This window comes from Zingiber officinale, chromosome 4B (assembly GCF_018446385.1).
Source record: "Zingiber officinale cultivar Zhangliang chromosome 4B, Zo_v1.1, whole genome shotgun sequence".
NCBI lineage: Eukaryota > Viridiplantae > Streptophyta > Magnoliopsida > Zingiberales > Zingiberaceae > Zingiber > Zingiber officinale.
The window spans coordinates 108,163,321-108,186,005 of record NC_055993.1 but is presented as its reverse complement, the minus strand read 5'-3'; the positions used below and the strand labels follow the sequence as shown (position 1 = coordinate 108,186,005).

At 34.8% G+C, this 22,685-nt stretch overlaps 1 protein-coding gene across 1 annotated transcript in view; it reads right to left on the bottom strand.

Annotated features, from left to right (window-relative positions):
* Positions 1-22,685, bottom strand: part of LOC121978516 (WASH complex subunit 5-like) — a 64,881-nt gene that overhangs the window by 19,080 nt on the left and 23,116 nt on the right. The window contains exons 15-24 of the mRNA XM_042530853.1: positions 21,413-21,457; positions 20,885-20,975; positions 18,629-18,711; positions 17,415-17,489; positions 17,230-17,326; positions 16,986-17,058; positions 12,521-12,580; positions 6,510-6,603; positions 4,478-4,576; positions 4,001-4,111 (exon numbers count right to left, since the gene is read on the bottom strand). Coding sequence (XP_042386787.1) covers positions 4,001-4,111; positions 4,478-4,576; positions 6,510-6,603; positions 12,521-12,580; positions 16,986-17,058; positions 17,230-17,326; positions 17,415-17,489; positions 18,629-18,711; positions 20,885-20,975; positions 21,413-21,457 — 828 coding nt within the window. The remainder of the gene's footprint in view (positions 1-4,000; positions 4,112-4,477; positions 4,577-6,509; positions 6,604-12,520; positions 12,581-16,985; positions 17,059-17,229; positions 17,327-17,414; positions 17,490-18,628; positions 18,712-20,884; positions 20,976-21,412; positions 21,458-22,685) is intronic.

The following is a 22,685-nucleotide window of genomic DNA, read 5'->3' as shown; positions in this document are numbered from 1 at the left end:
TCAGCCCGTCGACCCGTCAGGACTTCGTGCCAGCTATCAGGTCAACCCGTCAACCTAGTTGGACTTCGTGCTAGACATCCGGTCATTTTTAAAACTTAGCTTTATTTTCAAATTTTAAACTTTCAAATTCAATTTTGAAAATAACAACTTCTAAACTTAGTTTTTGATTTAAATCTTCCAAACTTAGGTAAAAAGTCGGTTTTGAAAATTGGATTCTTCAGTTTGAAAATTATGGTATTTTTGAAGGATTCTTCAGTTTGTAAATTATGGTATTTTTGAAAATTGGATTCTACTTGGGTTTCAAAACGTATTTTTGGAAATTTATCTAAAAGGATACAAAGTCAGATTTAAAAATAAATTTTACTTCGTTAAAGTTTTACTAACTAAAACTTGATTTTACTTAGTTTCAAAATCTTGACTTGTAAATTGAACTTAACCCTAATATTTTTTTACTATCTTTGCAAATTATGTTTCCAAATTGCAAGATTAAGTTAAAATTACAATTATCTTTCTAAATTTAAACGTAACTACTTTTTGAAAAAGATAAAGTTAAAAGCTTAAATTATTTTTCTATGTTATACTCCCCCAAGATAATCTGACTTACATTTCTAAATTGTTTTTACTTTGCATTTTTCAATTACTAGTTGTTCTATGTTAATCTTTTGATGAATACCAAAGGGGGAGGGTTAGGTGGTTAAGTTAGTTAAACAAACAGCAAAAATAACAAAATTTAAAAAGCTAACTTAACAACCTTATGCTTGTTTTTACTTGCATATTTTTTCACTAACTTAACCAGATTGTCATTGCATCAAAAAGGGAGAGATTGTTGGTCTAACTCAAGTTTTGATAAATGACAAATAGGTTAAATTAGTTTTGTTGTTATCTAACACTCTGACCGAGTGTGCAGGAGAAGCCCAGACAGGTCGACGGGCTGACCTGATGTCTGGCACGAAGTCCAAACGAGTCGACAGGCTAACCGGACGTTTGGCACGAAGTCCAGCTAGGTCGACGGGCTGACCGAATAGCTGGCACGAAGCTCAGACAGGTCGAAGGGTTGACTGGACGTCTGGCAGGTAAGTGAAGGTAAGTCACTGGAGGGGAGTGACTGTGAGGACGCGTTCCCGGGAAGGGACATTAGGCGTCGATCCGACTTAGACCCATTTCGGATATCTAAGTCGAGATCGTGACTAGATTCCGGTCTCGAGGAGACAGAATCTAATTAATATTCTGTTTGATTTTTAACTGTGCTAATACTCTGTTTTGCAGGATATATATCTTATATTTGCCTCCGGACTAACGTTTTCTTGCAGGAAGGAATCTGCTAGAAAATGAGGGTCCAGGCGCCCGGAGGTGAACTTTTATCCGCAACGTCACTTCGCCACGTGAAGTGCCCTGGTTGGCTCGGCTACGTCATATTGATGGCGCCCTAGAGGTTCCAGGCACCCCAAACCTCCTATATAAGGAGGGTAAAGGCTGAAGCTCCAACAACAACTCACGATCTGCTCTTCTGTGCTCCTGCGACGCTGCGAAAGCTCTCCGACAAAATGCTAACTTGTTTGTTTTTCTTTTATTGTCGGTTGTTTTATTTTCTAATAATTCCTGTACTTCTTTTGTAATCCATATTTCGAATTATTAGTGATTGTCCATCGAAAGCACCCTTGTGTGCGGGCCTTGGAGTAGGAGTCGACACAGGCTCCGAACCAAGTAAAAAATTACTTGTGTCATTCTTTTTTGTTTTACTTTTTCCGCTGCGTATTTACTCACTCGAATATTTTTAATCGATATTCATCCCCCTCCCCCTCTATCAAACGCTTCGATCCAACAGAAAGTTAAAATATTGAATTTTTATTTGAAGACTGAGTTTTGAATGGTTTTAGATAGTTTGTTTAGACTTATATTTGTGTGACTTACAAATTTGGATTTTAATGCAGTTGAGATTTTATTTCAAAAATATTAGTAAAATAATTTTAAATATTGATTTTACAAGTATAGGTTTCGGCCATAGATATTATAAAAAAAATACCAGTATAATTTAAGTAAAGTAAGAATTAGGGTCGTTTCATATTAATCGATTAATATGATCCAATCGATTATCTCAATCGATCTGAAAACCTATTATATGCGACTACATGATTATATATAGAACCCACACTTAAGAAGTTAAAGCTTCCTTTAAGTTTTATAATTAAATAACATTATTTAATGCTCTTTAATCATTCATGCATTAATAAAAAATAATAATATTTTTTTTCTTTGCACTGTTACACATTGAAACCGTGTTCATCGTGGTCTTCTTTTTTTTTTATTGCATGAAACACTGTTTCACCCAAAAACAATGTTTAATCGATTAGAAATAAAATGAACCGAAAAAGAAATATTCTAATCTATTAGAAATCATTTAATCGATTAATAATGCTTTTAATCCACTACCAAATGCTCTTAATCGATTGATAATCGCTATTATCGAAAATTAAGATTGTTAATCGATTGGATTTCAATCCTAATCGATTGAAAGCACCAATCGATTAGTTGATCGATTCTAATCGATTAATTGATCGATTCTAATCGATTTCAATCAAGTCTGTCGTGATTTTAGCATGTTAATCGATTAGGAAAAATTCTTAATCAATTAATACCAAAATTTTATCGCGACCCAAGGTTTTTAATCAATTGGAAAAAATTCCCAATCGGTTAGGAAAGTTTTAATTGATTGGTTGATTGATCCCGAATGATTCTATTTGCAATTTTAGGTTTGGCAATCGATTGGCTGACTAAGCCAATCGATTAAGCCATCACGATTTGACCTAATTTAAATTAGGTTAAATGTGACGATTCTTCTGACCTTCTTCATGTTCTTCACAAACACATAAGTTTTGAAAAACAAGCATATCCTAGTTCTTTCTTACATGTTTTTCGACGATCAAAAAATTGTGTTATACTAGGAAAACATGATCTAGCATACAAAAATAAAGATCGACACAAAACTCAATCTTTACTATCATGAAAACAATAAAATAGAGTCTTGGCTCTGATACCAATTGATAGAGTTAATTGTTTTCCTTAACCACATGATTTCTAAGAACAAATAAAGAAATCTAATGAGATAAACAATAAACCTAATCGAGATCTAGTTATGTCGTAAACATGGCAACACATAAGAAAGCACAATAGACAAGGATTGTCCTTGTCTTTAGCATCATCGGTTTGATCCCCGTGGAAAAAGATGCGGCGGAAAAAAAGGTCTTCCAAGGGGCTTAGGGGATGACAGCACCGAAAAACTCTAGGTTAATAGGGAACCAAAAGCTCTGTCAAAATTACCCTAAACCTTGGGGACCTCCCCTTTATATAGGAATTCAATCCGTTATCAGCACATAGATAATAACGGATTAGGCTAAAGAGTTCTACACATTGAACCCACATCCAATAATCCGAAACCCAATAACCTTAAATTAGATCACTTATCGGGTTTCGGTATCGCAAATCTCTTAAATCACATGTGAGCCCACCTTAAGAGATATTAAATTCAACATAATCTTCACCATCTCTTTGGGTTTAATTTGGGGTTGAGTAGGGGTGTTTTCAAATTCCAAGTTCCTAGCATCTGAGGAGATTAAGTCGGTCATAAAGGTGACAATAGTGATTGGTTAGGTCTGATGTATTCTGATTTTTGTATGGTTATATGTGGTACTGTTAATTTGTTTAGTGTGGATTGAAGCAGTGGTCAACTGTATGAGTAGGTGTTTGTTAAATGTCTTTGTTTACAAGAGATTGGTGAGGATGAAGCAACCTATCAGTTGAACTATATCATGCTCTGAGGAGCTTGATTAGTGGCTAAGTAAGGTGTGCTTAGATCAGAGATTTCGTGGTTATGTTGCAAGCCTACTCATAGAAACATGCTGAATAGTAAATTTATGCATATATACGGTAATATGACAGACTTCTTTGACACAGGCTGCGTAAATGGTCACTTCAATAATTTTCATTATTTTGAATCAATTACCTTAGATGATGACCGAAGTTTAAAGGCAACAAAGCACCGCAACAACTGTAGCTGTCCAGTAGTTGCAAAACATGAAACTAGTGGTTCCATTGATTCATTGCCCATCTTGATCTGTAATACAAATAAATAATAATAATAATAATAATAATACAACAAAAACATTTTTTCATGAAAAGACAATTTTAGAATGATAAATAATTGCATAAACACAGAAGGATTGTGGAGAGCATGGCAACTCCTGCCATGGGAGGGTCTGCAGCAAAACTAGGTATTCATAATTTGAATTGCCAAGAGGCAACATAGCTAAAGCACCAAGACATTATCTTAATTAAGCTAAAGACAATATTGTCAATGGCCTTGGATTATTAACATTTGGATCAATGCTTATGAGATTCTTAGAAGCTAAAGCAAAACCAGTTCTACGTATAAAATTTCGTAGCAAAAGGTAAATTATCAGAGAACTCCAACTACTCATACCATGCTCTTATACGACGTCCAACCTAGCAAAGGTAGAGATGGTGCAGGACCCAAATTACCATCCATTTTACGTAGTTCTTCCAAAATTCTACAATCCAACTGGAGAAAAGAAATTACACTACATAAATAATTAGATAATAAAACACAACCAGAAAGAAAAACATCTATTAGTTATGTTGAATTTCATTTGCCAAATAATTACCATATTTCAAGCACTATTGTGTGATTATATGCCAAAAAATCTAAGTCTTCTTGGAAAGCTGATAGAAGAAATCCTGGATTAATGGGACTGCAATTTTTTGTTCTTAGAAGCTATTTTTTACCTATTGTATTCTCCCATCATTATGAGGATTTGTCACAATCTTTGTTATTTTAGAACAAATTAACTTGAATTTGACAGAATGATGCATGGAGTATTCTCCATATCTGATCCTTGTTTCACATTACCAGAGCCCAAAATAATCTTTCTGGCATAACAAGAAACGTGGTATGATTCCCCTGATACCTCTATCACACCGACAGCGAGCCTTCTGCCAAGCCTCCAACTTTATTCTTTAAAAACCATTCTTTGCAGATCCCAACATACACTGAACAAAGAAAACATCCGAAAATTGTTCAGTCTGTTCTTCTCATAACCAAAGGCAGAGGGAAGCATGACTGTCTCTTTGGAACTTGGCCACCTCAATATGAGAAGCAGAGCCATATTCATGGAGCGGTTGATTAACTAATTGAATGAACCCTCCTCTTTCACATTATGTGTTATGGATTTGTGTAAATATATTATGAGTAAGGGTTTGTAATATTCCCTATTCATAATAAAGGTAGAGGGTCTATGATCGCCCACTATGCTCTCGTGAAACCTTTAAGTCATCCAAAGGGAATTTTAGGTAATCATGTGTGGTACATCTTAAGAATGATTGTGCAATATATATAAAATATAGTAAAATTTAAAATCTCGAGCCGTTTTGCCTGATACATGCGAAACATTTTGTTCTACCTGCGGATCGGCACTAGCACAGGCACGCCTCTAGTGCTTGCACACCTCGAGGCCCCCGGACACGTCGCAATAGCCTATCGATGTGTCTAGACTCATCACGCTAACCTCGAGTGGCATGGCCCCACGGTCACGCGATGGTGGCGTGGAACATGATGTCAATTTTAACATAGGTTTATTAGATTAATAATTTTAATCAACTCCTAACTATGATTAGAATAATTTAGATCAACTTTATTAAAACCTAATAAAATTATCCAATTAATATTATATATATATATATATATATATATATATATTTAATTTTTAAATATTTAGATTAAATTTTTTATTTTAGTTAAAAAAATATCAAAACTATATCAACACAACACGATACGGTACCAAAATTATATCGTTTCAATCCGAGACTGAAACCTCGGCACGGTTCAAGATTTTAAACCATGAAATATACCTTAAAACTTTATAAGAATTTCCCTATTTACTTGTACAGCACAATAACTATTTTGTGTTTTCCTAGTAGATTTATCATTACATTCTATTGATAGAGGTGTTATGTTTTATTATAAATTGTTTTAACACTTGGAGTTAGTATTTCAAAAACTAATATCACAAATGACCAAGCATTTTCAGGTAATATCTATCATTTGATGGATTAACAACTAGAGGGGCACTACAAGATACACCTTTGTTTGCTAAATCCAAAGCATAATAATTACCTAGGATCTCTAACATAAGCATCTATTTAAGTAATAAAAATCATATTTTATTTTTTCTTTCTTTTTCTTAGTTCTTTCATTAATTATATCTTATCAAGTAAATACATAGTTCATCTCATAGGCATGAAATAAATAAATTCTAAAAAAAATTTGTTTCATCTATTATTCTCTCTCTCAATAACCCTTTCAATTTCTTGCATATACAATACAAGCTGAATGTCTATTGGCCTTATAAGAAGGCATTCTCTGTCCAACTTAGCATCAATAGCTTCAGAAAATTGAAGGAAAAGACAGCAGACAAATAAAGCAATGTGGATCTCACCCTACTGTTAAGACAACTCAATGCATGCTCCAAACTGTTTTTGACCAATATACATAGTAGCGAATCCAAGATGCACAAACCAGCCTGCCCTATACTGGAGGGAAAAAATCAACTATATTATTAACTAAAAATTTTGCAGTCATAAGTAGATGCACTGAACATCTAGAAAAATAAGAATGTTACAATTGCATATTCAAGAACATGTACAAAATGCAAACCATAACATGGTTAGTGTAGATATTATAAACATAGCAGCATAGGATAAAAAATGGGTGGTTATGCAAATTGGCTTAAGGGGTAGGAAAATATGAAGGTAAAGAGTTTATGAAAGCCATGTATTTTATAATGCTAAAAAAGGGGCTTGAAGGTACAGAAGCAACATAGATATTAGGATTTGGAAAATAACATATATACAGTAAGAAATTGTAGGATTCTAATTAGGGCTGTAAACGAGCCGAGCTGAGCCGAGCTTTGGGGTGTTCAAGCTTGTTTGATAAGGTAACCAAGCCGAGCCGAGCCGAGCTTAAAATGAATCAAGCTTTTGAAATGAGTGTTCAAGCTTAGCTTGGTTTATTTTTTATGAGCTTGAACTTGTTTGAAGCTTGGCTTGAGCTTGGTTCGTTTAGATATTATCAAGCTCTCAATTCGAGCTTGGCTTGAGCTTGGTTCAAGCTTGGCTTGAGCTTGGTTCGAGCTTAGCTTAAGCTTGATTTGAGCTTGGTTCAAGCTTGGTTCGTTTAGATGTTATCAAGCTCTCAATTCAAGCTTTTTTAATTGTTTGAAACTTTTAATTATTTGATTGGTTATTGAGTTTGATAATTTAAATTTATTTATTTATTTTATTTTATTTTATTATTTATTTAACATATTGAAAATAATTTTATTAATGAATATGGTTCGTGAACATTGTTCACGAACGTTAATGAGCTGAACACATATGTGTTCAAGCTTGTTTGTTTAACTTAACGGGTTGTTCAAGCTTTGTTTGTTTAATTAATCTTATGTATATTGAACGAACATAAACAAGCTCTTACCAAGCCGAACACCAAGCTTATTCACGAACGCTTAGTTCATTTACAACCCTAATTCTAATTATAGATGTATCAAGCTGATGAATTGCATAATGAAACTTAAAAAAAATTATTAAATATAGAAAAAATAATAATAAGACAATACAACAATAACCAAGTCTTATCCCACTAGATGGGGTAAAATAATAATAATAATAATAATAATAAGACAATCATTAATGAAAATCAATTTAATTCATCTCTGAATCAATCATATATGTTATTTATTTAATAAGATACAAAAAAGGAAGTATAGAAAATCCATCAAGTTTTGTATATGATTTTTATCAATTTAGAAGAAAAAAAAACTTATTATAGTCCTTAGATAACAATTATGTTGGATTTTGGAAAAGACATGAAATCTAATCAATGTAATCATGTGATAAAAATATATGCACATAAATTGTTACTAGTGTTAGAGATATTGGGAATGCAACTATAATTGAAAGTTGACATCAATAGTCAATACAGGCAATTCTAATCTAGTGCAAATAAGGAATTGAAGTTTTAAAAGTTTTAAATTTTCAAATGTTTATTTTGGTAACATCTCGTCTTTGGGAAAATGAAGTCTTTAGTAGTGGTTTCCAAGTTGGTATGAACAAAGAGAAGTAGATCTATTCTATACCCGATAAATACTAATATGCAATGGGAGGATTACTCCTTTCTAGAAACAAATGTATAAATACTTGTTTATCATTCCAAGGATTGATATATTAGTTAAATTTCTATTTTTTTTTAATTCTGTTTAGGGACTGTATACATTCCAAGGACTGTATACACCTTTCAAACAATGTATCCGATACAATAAGGAGAAAATGGGATAAAGATGATAATGCTTTTGTCCTATTTAGGCTGGCAGAGAGTTTGGATAAAAATGATTAAACATCCATTACTAATCAAGGGGGAGAGTTACAACCACAGCCTGAAAAACCTGTGGATGTGTATTCCAGAAAGCTGTTCCTCAGCCAAATCAATTGCTTAAACCAAAGATCTGACTGCAAGGGAAATGCTAGGTGTGGAAAATGAATGTGTTGTTGCTCTAACAGAGGTAAGATCCTACACCAAACATTCCATCTCTAATTTTTTAACATACCCTAAGCTGAGGCTTCACCACACTACTTGATGAAGGCTAGATTCCAACAAACATTCAAAGCCTTAGAGGACACAAAGTGGAAGGTCACAGTCATGGAGGTGATGAAGCCTTAATCAGGAATCATATGTGGGATATATTGGGTGCAAGAAAGTAATAAGATGCAAATGTATATTTAGTATGAAATACAAGTCAAATAGGAGAATTTACAAATAAAAAGAAATTTGAATAGCGCAAGATTTTAGATCAAATTATAGGATGCATTATAAAGAAATATTTGCACTTATAGAAAACTAAATTTGATAAGTTTCATTGTTATTTCTAGCTACTCTTGGCTGGGAACTCTTTCAGCTAGATAATAAATATGCTCTCCTCAATTGGGACCTAGAGCAGGAAATCTACATGAAAAGTCTTCCTGGTTTTGAAACAGAAGCAAGAGTTGGAATGTTGTGCAGATAGAGAAAATCCCTTTAGGGTTTGACAGTCTCTAGGGATTTTTTTCACAAGATTCAGCTATACTCTAAGGGTTCGATTACTTTGATGGAAGACACAAAGGAAAAGAGGGAAAGTGATAAAACAAAAAGCGTACAAATGTTGGAGCTCCCTATGTAATTTTGTGATTCTTTGCCTCCTATCACTCATATCTTTCATCCAAGTAATGGGACCCTAAAAGACTTCAGGTATAAGGCCAAACTGATCATACCTTACTCACTAAACAAACAAGTGATAAGAAGGCTATTTTAGTGTGTATTTTGATTATGTCAAAGTAGTAAATGATGACATGAAGGAAATTGTAGGGTATATGTAATGAGGACTGAGTTTTAAGTCGATGATCTCAGCCCCATGAAGTTCCTATTGGGAATGGAGGTAGATTTTCTAGTCAAAAGAAATAGGTCCTAGTGGCAGACTGGAAGAACTCAATTATATATCACTAATGCAGTGAGTGTGATAAGTCAATTTTGTGCACTTACCATGAAAACATCAGTTAGATGCTGCATCCCACATCCTAGTCTATCTAAGAGGAACTGTTGGAAAGGAGCTGATATTTTGGAGTGCAAAACAAATGACAGAAAGCTTTGCTGATGCAAATTGAGCAAGCTCCATCACTGACAACATCTCTACTTTGGATATTGCAGCAAGCTTTAGGGTATCTTGATTACATCAAAGAGTATGAAATAATCTATTATATCTAGTAGTAGTCTAGAGGCAAAATTCTAAGCTAACACACATGTAATTTGGGAGCTAATATGAATGGAAAGATTGATGAAAGATCTTCAGATCCTAGTGGTGCATCCTAAGGCTTTGCTTCCTGGTGGTGAAGGAAAATAAGCTAGAAAAAAAAATAGTGGTAACAGCAAATAAATGTTGCAGAAAACAGCTGAAATCTTTCTCTTCCTTGTGTTTCCTTTAAAGGGAACAACTGACCTGGAAACAATTCACATGTTTCCTATGCAAGATGGAAAATCAAATTTTTCCATCAATTTTTCCCAAACTGCCCTTGGTCTCTCCATAACCCTAGTCCGAAGACTGTTGTCAGAGAAGTATGCGGAGGCGTTGGCAAAGGTGATTTGAGAGATTCTTTCTTCAGTGATTCGATCAGCGCAGTTACCGTGCAGAGTTAGTGAAGGCATAGATGTTGCCGAAGCAAAGTTTCCTCTTCATGCAGTTTTGAGTAATTAGATTAAATTACTCTCTGGTCAGGAATGACACAAGAGGAGAAAGATCTTGAGAAGAGAGTAGTTTTTACTTGCTACTTCTGCCAAGAAGAACACAAGCAGAGAATGGTTGTTGTGGAGAAGATCACACACAGAGAGAATAGGCATCAGTCTAGGGTTGGGAACTTGTGAGACTTCTTGAGGTTCACAAGTGTGGTTTCTTTCTGGTTGTTTTGCCAGACAGGTTTGACAATTTTGGAGGGATTTGGTTCCCAGTTGAAATCTTTGCCTTGCACTTTTCCCTCTTAAGGAATCAAGAGAAAATATATACCTTTTCCATCCCAGCATTTTCAGCCTTAGAAAAACAGAGCCATAGTGTTTTGCAGTGACTGCGAGTTTGTGATCAACATTGTGAACCACCCAAATCACCAGGACTAAATGAAGCATGTGAGAATAGATAGAAGTTTTCACTGAAGCTATGTGTGCTCCAGGATTTGAATCATATATCCAAGCTGGGAATATTTCTCTTGATTTGTGGGATTAGTTATTGCTTAATATTGCCCATGCATAATCTCCTTATGTTCTTCCTAAGGAAACTGTCTGTCGATACAGTCTCCTAACCTGAACAGCATTCATGTATTTTTTTTTAACCCTAATGAATAAAGCACTGATTAAAGTCTTTAACCCTTTTCATTCTTTCTCAAAATCAGAAAGACTGAGATCCATGCTTTATGAAAGACTTCAACTATTTCAGCTTCATAATTTGTCATATAAATTGGGGCTAATAGAAAACTTAGTAACCCAAAGTAAATGTTACTGGCTTTGTGTCATTCTATTGCATGACTTGAAAATTCTAACTATAATGTAGAGATCTGCCTTCATGGTTGTGTGTTCTTAATCATTATATTTTTAACAATTAGTTGAGAGCAAAATTAACATAATTCTCTTCACGTTGAATCCATAGGTCAACTAGGTTGTATATGACAATGAGAGAAAGAAGTTGTAGATACAACCAAACGCCTCATCACATAAAATGAGCATGGCTTTGTTCTTCCACCATTTAAAGATAAATGCAAAGATTTAGTTTTCTAGCAATATCTAAAAACCATCCATCATCCATTATGGCAACATCTAAAAAGATTGTTCTACCAACAATTGTTTGGTCTAGTGGTATGAGAGCTAGATTTGAAGTCTAATAGTGCTGTTGGGAAAATTGTAATCTTATTGTTCTCTCTAAGAATGGGAAATAATCTCACATCCAATGTGGTATGTGGGCATCTCATGGTCAAGACTAGAAATACAACAACAACAACCTTATCCCACCAAGTGGGGTGAGCTATATGGATCCTTCTATGTCATTGGACTCTATCCCCTACTATATCATCTATATTTAAATAAATTTTATCTTATTTCATTGTTGCTAACCAAGTCTCTTTTTTTTGTCAAGACTAGAAATAATAATAATAAAATTATATTGGAGTATGTAACTTGGAATGCAATTTCAAAATAAGAAATTTGTTTAATTTTCTAGCAAAAATTTTTAAAGCTGGAAGGAAATAGCTAATTTACATAGAATTGGCTGAAAAATCATCAAAGGACTGTGGCATATTCTAGTAATATCTAAAAGATAGTGTTAGATGGAAGCAAGTGGTACATCAAATAATACTTTGCAGTCAACAGTTTGTATAGTTCGTAATATTAACCATGAAACAATGATGATGAAGTTATATCACTTGTTCATCATTCTAGTGTCAGTATAGTAAGCATATTGTACAGGGAATGTCATTGTTGAAGAAATCTGTTAGCAGATACATCAAGAGTTATATTTCCAGAAATATGTTACTCTAAAGGTTGCATTTCTCTATTTGGGAACTCCAAAACCTACCAGCCCTGTGATTTGCAAAAAGGTAGTTCTCTCACTGAACTATTACAGATGGGATAAATTACAAGGCAAACTACTTTGAATAATTCAGCCAATTATTGTTGATTTCAGATGGAAAAAGAAAAGAACAGATTATAAAAGTAATTTTGAAGTCAACAGCAAGCCACAAAAGACTGTCTATGTGCAAAATTAGCATCCAACTATGAGTTCAATAGAAAATTATAAAAGATTGGCCCTATAAAATTAGCATTCATTCGCAATGTTAAGATTTCAGAGATGACAAACTTAAGAGGTGCCAAGCAAAGTCTGCAAACCATGAATCAAGTACATCAAAGAAAAGCAACCCCAGTAATTCATTCCCTTCAGCATCAAACCTGAAATAAAGATCCTTAATGTCAGGAAACCCTACCATGAAGGGTTCATTTATTTTGAAATAGTTAAATTTAGTTAAGACAGATTTAGCCAAAAGACATTATATAACTATTTTATACAGGAATTATTTAATTTGAAATTAATATATCCATTGTCCAACCAAAACCAAAGCCAAAGGCAAAAACTATGTTAACTCATCAATCTGTCTTGTTGTTAACTTTTTGATGCGGCTTATCTCTGGATTGGCCATGTGTAAGTCCTGGACTACAACTTAGCTACCAACCTCATAGAGCGTGGTATATCAGAGTAGAAGAGAATTGCCACCATCTTCCTGAACAGCTTCATCTTCATATCACCATCATCTATGTTATTTCCTACATCTTCAGTGCTTGCTACAGTGTGTCAGTGTCAACACCACTCTGCTTTCAACATACAGGATGCTTGCTTCGGATCCATGCCATGTTCACTTCTAGTTAAGATGGCATCAAGCCTAGGATGAGCCATGGTTTCAAGTGTGGATCATTATACATCCTCTTGGCCAAAATGTATCATTTAGGATGCAATTGATGTCAATACAATGTCTGCGCTAGTAAATATCCCTATACCTGTGCTAACACAGTTTTGATGGTACAAACCGAAATATATAAAATATTATATTTTAGGTTTAAATTAAATTTTGAATTTTGTAACTAAATTTTATATAATTTATCAATATAAAATCTATAATAAATAAATAAGAAACTCAACTCAATCAAAATTTAAAAATTTTAGATACAAATTCTTTTCAATGAAATCAAATTTGAATTTGAAATATATATATATATATATATATATATATATATATATATATATATAGCTTTAAATTGAACCGATGGATATATTCCAATGAAATAAATTTAAAATGGTGAAAAATTAATTATTTTCTCAACTTAATCTAATAAAGCATCGCATCCCTTGTTCATGCAATCTCTTTTGGTTTAAAAGTCTAAACACAAAAATAATCCTTACCGGTGCATCGAATTTTATGTTATTTAAGTTTTTATATCTTAAATTATTATTTTTAGATGACTAATTAAGCTAAACCAAATTAAAATTTTAAGTTTTGGATTGATCAATACTAAATTTAGGGTTAGATAGAGCTCATCAAGTAGATATATTGATTAGCAAAATCGAGAGCTCAATTTAGACTTATTCAGTCATAGTCTAGTTTAATTAAGTTTAATTAGGTTATAGATTTTTGAGACATTAGGAATTATTTGCATTCCTTGCCTCTCCCTCCGCGTACTCTCCTCATTCCTATGTCCTCCATAAATTCCCCTACCTCGCCCAATGCCAACCTCCCATCGCACGCCGCTAACTATTCATTGCACATGACATTCACCGGAGATCCCTAATTCGCTTTTTCCCTCTCCTCCAACAACCCTTCTCTTTCCCTCTTGTCTCTTTATTTCCATTGCGTCAATACTACTTGGGAAAGCAAGAAGAACACTTGACTACAAGTTGATATCAAAGTCATCTTTTGTGTTAGTCAACAGATAGCAACAGAGCTCAAGACTTTAATCTAATTTGGGATATTGCAAAATCCTTATGTATTTACGTGTGAAGACATTGTAGACCTCACACAAAATTATAATGGACTTGTGCAAAATCATTATTGCATTAGAACCTCACAAAAGCCTCACGAAGTTGTTGCTATATTTCGCCGTAGTCATTATCGTTGGTGCGGGAAGCACCAAATGATCGAATCCAAGTTTTGATAATGGCAAAGGGTTCAAAGTTAAGAGTTATTGTGGTTCCTAAGTGAGTTTAAGCAAGGTAAAAATCCTAGTTAATACTAGACAGGTGAAAGCCCTAGTTGTGGCTAGGTAAAAAAGTCCTGGTCTGAGGCACTGGGCAGAAGTCTTAACAGGTCGAGGACATCAAGCAGAAAATCTTACTAGTCGAGAGGACAGTAAGTGAAAGTCCTGGAGGTTGCGGACACCAAGCAGAAGACTGGACGGGTCGGAGATCAAACGTCCAACAGAAAGTCCTGAAGTCTCGGATGCTGAGCAAAAGTCCAAACGGTATGGAAGACCGGTTTGGCATCAAGTAAACTCTCCCGAAAGGAGTAGGTGAGGGCACGTTCCTCATTGAGGAACAGTAGGCGTCGATTCGACCTAGGATTTCACGGAAATCTGAAAGTCAGAACCGGGCAGTCCCAAGATTGTCAAATTCATTCAAAATGATATATTTTGCTTGTTGTGCTAACTCTGTAGTGCAGAAAATCGAAGTTGAAAGATTGGGCGAAAAAATGGGCATCCAGGTGCCCGGATTGGGTTCAAGCGCCCGGACTGGGTCAGGCGCCCGGACGTCCAGGCGCCTAGACTAGGTCAAGGCGCCCAGACTGGCCCAAACTCAACCGTGCATACAAATGAGATGGCGAGTTCCGATTGGTCGACACACGTCAATGTCCAAGCGCCTGGGTAAGGATAAAAGTTGCTAGATAGAGTTTCGACAATAGGATGTCACGTGGGGGCACCCAGAACCGGTCCAGGTGCCCGGAGGTGGCCTATAAAATGGACTTCGACCTGCACCTCAAAGAAAACAACTCTAACGATTTACTCTCTTTCACGTTGCTCCAAAGACGACTCGACGACGCTATAACGCTGCTCTAACAACTGAAAGCACGAATCTCCGAATCTTTAGTTGTCGGTATAATTTCGTTTATAGCAATTAAACTATTATCACTTTGTACTTGTACTTATTCGGAATTATTAGTGAATTGTCTAACGAAAACGATCAACGATCGCGAGCCTTGGAGTAGGAGTCGCCACAAGCTCCGAACCAAGTAAAAAACAAAATGTTAGCTTTGTCTCTGTTGATTCTTCTTTTTGAATTCTTTCTTTTCGCTGCGTATACTATTGATTTACGAAAAATGTAAAAAAACCACAAGCGTTATTCACCCCCTCTAGCACTTTTCGATCCTACAATTGTGACATCTCAAACTTGTTTCATGTGTTAGTTGATCAACAGAACACCAACATGGAATAAAATTTTAATCATGCTTTAAACATTGCGATGAGCATTAAAGTGTGTCAAAGTAACCAAGTATCACAATGATAAATTAAATCATTCCATTCTAATTGATGATTAAAGCTTCAGCATAGAATAACACTTTAACCATTACGGCTAAGTAGCTTGATCGTTTATCGCCTCTTCCTATCCCCTCTGTCCCACTTAGCATCCTCCTTTGCTTTCACCTAACCTCCAACTTATATTAAATTTTATCACTCAAATTTAGCTACTACATCCACTTCTCCCTCCTCCAACTCATCATTGTGTGAAACATGGCTGGATGGCAAGGTCTTTGCCCCAATGCTCATCCTATGTCTGCTTCCTCTTCACTCACAATGGACAACTACAATGAGAAGTCATTTGCATCATTGTTCCTCTGCCTTTTCTTATTCTAGTTCATCTTCTTCCCTTCCTCACTATGTTGTTAGCATGACTCTAGCTAGAAATAGCAATATGGCCCACCCTGATCAAGAGTTACCCTAACCTGACCTGATTAAGGTCGCCTGCCTTCCTTGAAACACAAACGAGGCAATACGAAATGAACTAATTCGCATATGCGGGGTGGGTATATGATAGAATTGTTATGCCTTGCTCCATCCCTCTCACTTGCCTCTCTTAAATTTAATTTATACGATCTATTTTATGCACATTATATATATTCATTTTATTTTACTATTTCTCTGCCTTGAACCCAATCCACATAAGAAGCAAAGCAGGGCAGGGATGGGGAAGAGAAATCCTTCCCTTGCTCCACTCCGCTTCCTATAAAAGGTGGGGATGAGAATTGAAAACCTTGTCCTGCCCCATCTCATTGTCATCCCTAGTCCTAATATTCCTCGGGCTCCTCTGCAAAGTGAGAGCGATAGAGGCGACATAGGAGATCTTCTACATCTATTATAATGTGCAGTTCTTTGTACTCTTCATTGCAACATTTGTTTGGCTACTAGGGTTGTGAGTGAGCCAAGAGTTGGTGTGATCATGAACCTTGAAGCGGCAAAGGAGCCACATCTTGAGACCCTTACCCACCAATAATGGAGTTGTTGGAGGTCTTCATCTAGGCTGTTTGACTCCTAGGCAACAAGAATGTGATGTGTTTTTAACTATCATTGAATACCAAGTCAGCAAGCCAAATCAAGAAATTAAAGTGAGATTAATTGTTACTATTAGAAAATTAGTTACAGCTTGACTTTTAGCTCACTCAACTTCTGGCTAGATTTAAATATCACCCTTTTTGAATCAAATAACACCTCCAAAGACATGGTAGCATCTCCAGGATGATAGTTAGAACAACATGCTATAATAAGTTGACAAATTAAATTGCCAAAGAAAACAGGAGATAAAACTTGTGCTAACCAACCACTCATAGGCTCTATGAACATTGAACGAGATGGATCAGTTAACTGCAGTACTTGGATCAACAAATTTCCTGGAGAATAAATAAAGAAGAGAAAAAAGAGCAATAATAACAATTATAAATACTGTCATACACTTGATACCACTAATATACTTTGTCAAATATTGGATTTTGATTTGTAGCTATAGTGAAAATGCTTTAATTTGATTGGCATATAGAAAATGCCTATCTGATTGGCCATACCAAAAAAGGTCTTTGACTTAGAAATACTATTCAATAAAGCAGATGAAAATTCCACATCTCTCTTCTGTTTTATAAGTTCACTGTGTTCCTGTAAAAACTAAAAAGAGACATGATTAATATATGCTATCTTCAAAGCTAATTAACGGGGGGAAAAGAGCGTATGAGAACAAACTACTTGTACATACATTCCGAGCAGATTCTTTCAAGAAATTGGCTAAAACTTCTTCCCAAATGGATCTCCCATTTATATGAAGTAAATCCTGCATTTATTTACAAGCATGGTTAATAGTATTCTAGCTAGCCATAAAATTTGATCAAAGAACATAATTTCATTTTGGAGAAATACTCAAGTTCCACTAGAACTTCTTTAGTTAAAATGATTCCAATTGCTTCATGCCAAAAGTGATGCATGGCTGTTTGAAGTTGGAAACTTAGTTAATACTTTAGTGCTTGCTGTATGAATTATGAGCAGAGATACAATAGTCCCCCACGTAATAACTCTGCTTTGTCTTAAATTGAAAGTGATATGAAACACCAACTTATACACAAACATCAGGAAAAATTACACATCTATCTAACAATCATGTGCTTTGATGAAGCACCAACTTAGCTCCAGTTCTTGTTCGATCATACTGGCTATCAAGGCTAAATAGCAATATTCCACTTTCTTCACTTATCTGTTTCCATACTTCTCTTCCTGATTATAAAACAATATATCAAACAGCAGATAACTGCCAATCTCAGGAAGCTTAAAGTCACATTGAAATTTTAGACGCCACAAAATTCTCATTATCATTTTAAGGAGATAATCATCCGTTAATATTGAACTTATCCTGTGGTTCAAAAAAAAAAAATGGTCAACACAGCTGGGCCAAGCTAATCAACAGGTTCACTAGAAAAATCTCTTATCTGTGTTAACAAGCCCAAGCTATAGAGACATCAGTGTGATCCTCCATTCTCATTGTTATCAACAATGCTATCATCCAAATCAGAACTTGAAATTGAAATTGGAACAGGACGCAACAATGAAATTGCTAGTTCATGACATGGCGCCAAATTGTTGCTCTTTCACTAAGACTTTGATTCATTGATTCAAACCATATTCTCTATCTTCCAAGAGTCTGATCCCCACTATACCTCTTCCTAAGCACCTTTGGAACTTAAAATTCTTTCATCAATCAATATCTTCCCTTTTAATATTAGTTCGTCTTTTATAAACCTTTTTCGGAATTACGAAAAGTATTAACAAGAAAATGACTAACCCATAGCCATAGTTTGATGATGATAATAGAAAAACCTTGACTAATAAATATAATTCTAAAAGTTAATACTACATGGACTAAAGTCGAACCAAGTATCTAAAACTGAAATATTGAATCTGAAGACATTCAGCATTCACCTGAAGGATCTCCATCATCTGCATTTGTGATTGAATATAAGTGGATAGCATCCTCATATCGATTTCTAGAGTTCCACGAGAAACTGCAAGATTGAACAAAAAACTTTAGCAAGTTATTATGTTATATCTCATATGGTCAAAGTTTTTGTGTTACCTTAAACTATGTTCATATCCACAATAAATAAGTCCCTAAAAGTCCATGCGAAACAAAAAATTATAATAATAAAATAGTTCAGCAGATTCTATAAACAATTTTCAGATATTCACTCCCCTAAATCATAATTGTTGAAACAGCATTGAGTCTGTAGGCTAATCTCTAGGCAAGTGCTTGTGCAGTTACAGCCTTTTATGAGATATGCAAGAACAATTCAAAACTATTTAGAAAAGAAACAATATTGGTTCGATAATTTGATAGTGGCCAAGTATATATAGGTATGGATGTCATTTTTTCCCCCTGAATCTTGAAATTCTAATTTTAGGCTACTTTGAGATTTCGATAGAGAGAATTGCGTTTACATTGACTTCAAACCATGTCTAGCCTAATCCATCAGGGACTCCATAAGTTTAAGATAAAATTAGTATTAATAGACCATTAGAGAGGGTATGAGAGTTATTTGTCTCTCTTTGGCAAAAGGGAGCCGTGAGCAGATAGAGGAGCATTAAAGTACCACAAGGAAGCACCTAGAGTTCTTTCCCATTGACCGAGAGAAATTGGGAGAGCTTTAAAGTGGGTAAATAACTCTCAAACCATCACTCTCTTAGTTTCACTAAAATTGAAATGAAATCTTGAGTGAGTTTCTAGTAATCCTCTTTGTTGAAACTTTAATCACTGCATTTGAGATGTTGAGAAAATGAGATAGTATGAGAATCTAAAAGGACACAAGATGTGGGGATTTCAAGGAATAAATAGAGAGCTATCAAAAGGTGAATACATAAATCATATCCACTGTGCAAGAAGGCTATGTCACTAGCAACAAAGTTTCAATCTCCAACTGAAACGAAGGAATTTTGGTCATGTTCTATTCTAACACTCAACACCCTTTAAATCATTCATAGATTAACTCAATGAATTTTACTTCTATAACCTCCATTCACTTAGCTTGCTCCAATTATAAGCATGTAGAAATTATAAATTGACTTTAATGGAAGAATTGGTTTTGGTGTATCCTACTAAAATTAATTTCTAATATAGTACTCAAAGGACACACAACCATAAGTATATCTTTGTTAATCGCTACAGTTAGCCACTATAAATTAGACTTGGATTGACATTAATGAAATTGAAACAAGCATAAGTTATGGATATATCATGATTTCTTTGCCTTCGGCATCGCCCCTCTTTGCTATTGTTGATACTCCACTCGTGCATCTCCTCTATCCTTGCCTCTTTTTTTGGTGTTTCATCCTCTCCGTGTGACCAGATGATAGAATTGAGAGATGAATCATGGGAAGAGAAGATATTTAGGTGAGTAAAACTAATAGGTACTTATCTTCTCCTCCCTCTTTTGACTAGTGCCAACAAACGAAATTGAAGTATAAAACATGGGAGAAAATCTTCCTATCTTGGTCAGAATCACACAATACCAGGCCGAGACAAGCATGTTAGAGCAAGCAACACAATGACATTTACCCAAGCTGACACAATATCAGTCGTCAACCGAAACCATACGTCTTGGTCATGTAGACAGATAATAATCAGCACTTGAAATCATGGACAAAAAGTAAATTATGCAATTTTAGCACTACTTCTTTGGGGCTACCAGCACTCTCAATGTTTTCATCTGGACTTAGGATTGGAATTAACAGTTATCTAAAAGTCACAGACATATGTTCACTAAGGTGCATTGAGAATGATAAGGGTGTCCAGGACCTAGTTATAACATATGCTAATTCTTGGGAAAGAGAAATCTTTTGAAGTTCAATTTTGAAGAAGCATGAAACTGTTTAACAACTCAACAATCCAGGTAAGATTTGTTTGTTCCTCCAAGAACAAAAGTGGGTTTCCATATGTGCACAATTAAATCAAAGGATAATTTATGAAAAAGAAGATAATTGGTTTCAACTCAATCTTAGGAAAAATAGAAGAACTGAATTTGCACGTAAAGGTCCAGGAGAACATAAACATCTACAGCTTGCAGAGAATTTATGTGCCAAGGGAAACAGAGACAGCTTTTGTTATACCCCGAAGGTTTTGAGAGCCAATTAGCAATCCCAAAGTATTTACAATTGTATTTCTAAGCGGAAAGAGCTCCATACCACTAGATGAGAGGAAAAAAGAATTCAGTTTATTTTGAATTCGCATCTTCAGTCCTTTTATTATCTGCTCCACTAACCAGTCTTTGAGGTCCTAAAAGACAAATAGTCAAATATACAAATTGCCTGACAATATCTGTAAATTCTCAAAGAAAAAGGAAGCATGAGAGAAACATGCAATGTCAGCATTAACATAGTTGGATGAGTTAGCCAGAAAACCTCATATTACATGAGAGCAACCTGATTTCACAAATTCTCACAGAGGGCCCATGTTTCCATGCATCCATTATTTCTCCTAATATAAGCTTGTAAATGGAATTCTAGAGGTAAAAATGCCAGTTTTGAGGTCTAGTTAAGGCACACTTTTCACTAGTAAAACTATAGACACCACTTTACTAGTTAAGATACCATTAAAATATCTCATGTAATAGTTTCCAAAGTTACACCAACTTGAAAGTGCTCAATGCTACATTTTAACTTATAACGCTACAAAGACTTGATTAATCTAAGAGCAGTGTGATTAGAATGTACCATGTTGATAAGGCCAAGGAAATTCCTCGAGATAACCATTATTCCCTGCAACGATATTAGATTAACTTTGTAGCAAAATTTCTTAAACCACATCATACTATAAGGCAATACATTATCAATTTCCATAGAATTCCAGTCTAAGCTATGAAGCAATAAAAGAACATCTCTTGCCATATTCTGAATATGCTTGAAAATAATTGTTAACATAAATATTTTGAAGAATCATCCAATCAATACCCCAACAAGAGTTTCCAAAAATCAATCTCATCAAAAGCAGTGGCAATTTCTGCAGTTATGCTTATGCTATAGTTTGATTTGTTAATATTTATTAACAAAAAATAATAAAATCTTGTCTCTATTGGAAATTGAGAAATTTTGACTCGAAAAACTGAAGCCCATTCAGACTTTTTGAAGAACAGATATAGACTCCTTGGTTTCTAGCTCCTTAAAAGTTGTAGTGGTGGTTTGAATTGGAAGTAGGATGATCTAATTTTCTTGAGAAAGTGATATTTGTCTTTTAATTTTCTTCACAAAAGACTCTAAATATGGATGTGACCTCAACTTTGTCAAATAACAGAAAATTGTCTTGTTCCTCCAACTTTTCTTGAACCAAATGGAAGAGCCATCTAGTTGCTACTAGCATTGCCACAATATAAACACTCACAAAGCTGAAAGTATTTTTTGAACCAACCCAGGCCAAAAATTACTTTACAGATATATATGTATGTATTGAAAGGGATACAGGTGGTGGTTGATAACCAGTAAAAACAAACAGGAAGAGATCATGTATTCCTTAAATCATCCAACAAAAGTTTAGTGCAATAGTCAATTTATAAACAATTTGGAGGCCTTCACAAATCCTCCCATTACTTCTTTTCATCCATTTTGTACCTCTGATCCCACCTCTAATCCTGTGCCGCTGATAGCAAGATAAGACCATGTGATACCTAAGTCATATATTGGGATGAAACTAAACTGTCTTTGTCTTCTCAGACTAAGCACTTTCAGTAGCATAACTAGCCAAATTAAAAGCAATGAAATTCTCATCTAGCTCTATGCTACCATGTACTAATTGCCCCAAAATTAGCATAGTATGTGCATGTGGAATTAAGTAATTAGATTGATTATATGGTACCTCATGGTTCATGCAGTAATTGTAATATGAGCACAGTGTAAATGGGTCACATCCTTTTTCTACAACAGAAGATGTGAGCACCAACTATTTGGTCACTAGATGATTCTCATCTCACTATATTAAGATCCATACTCATGT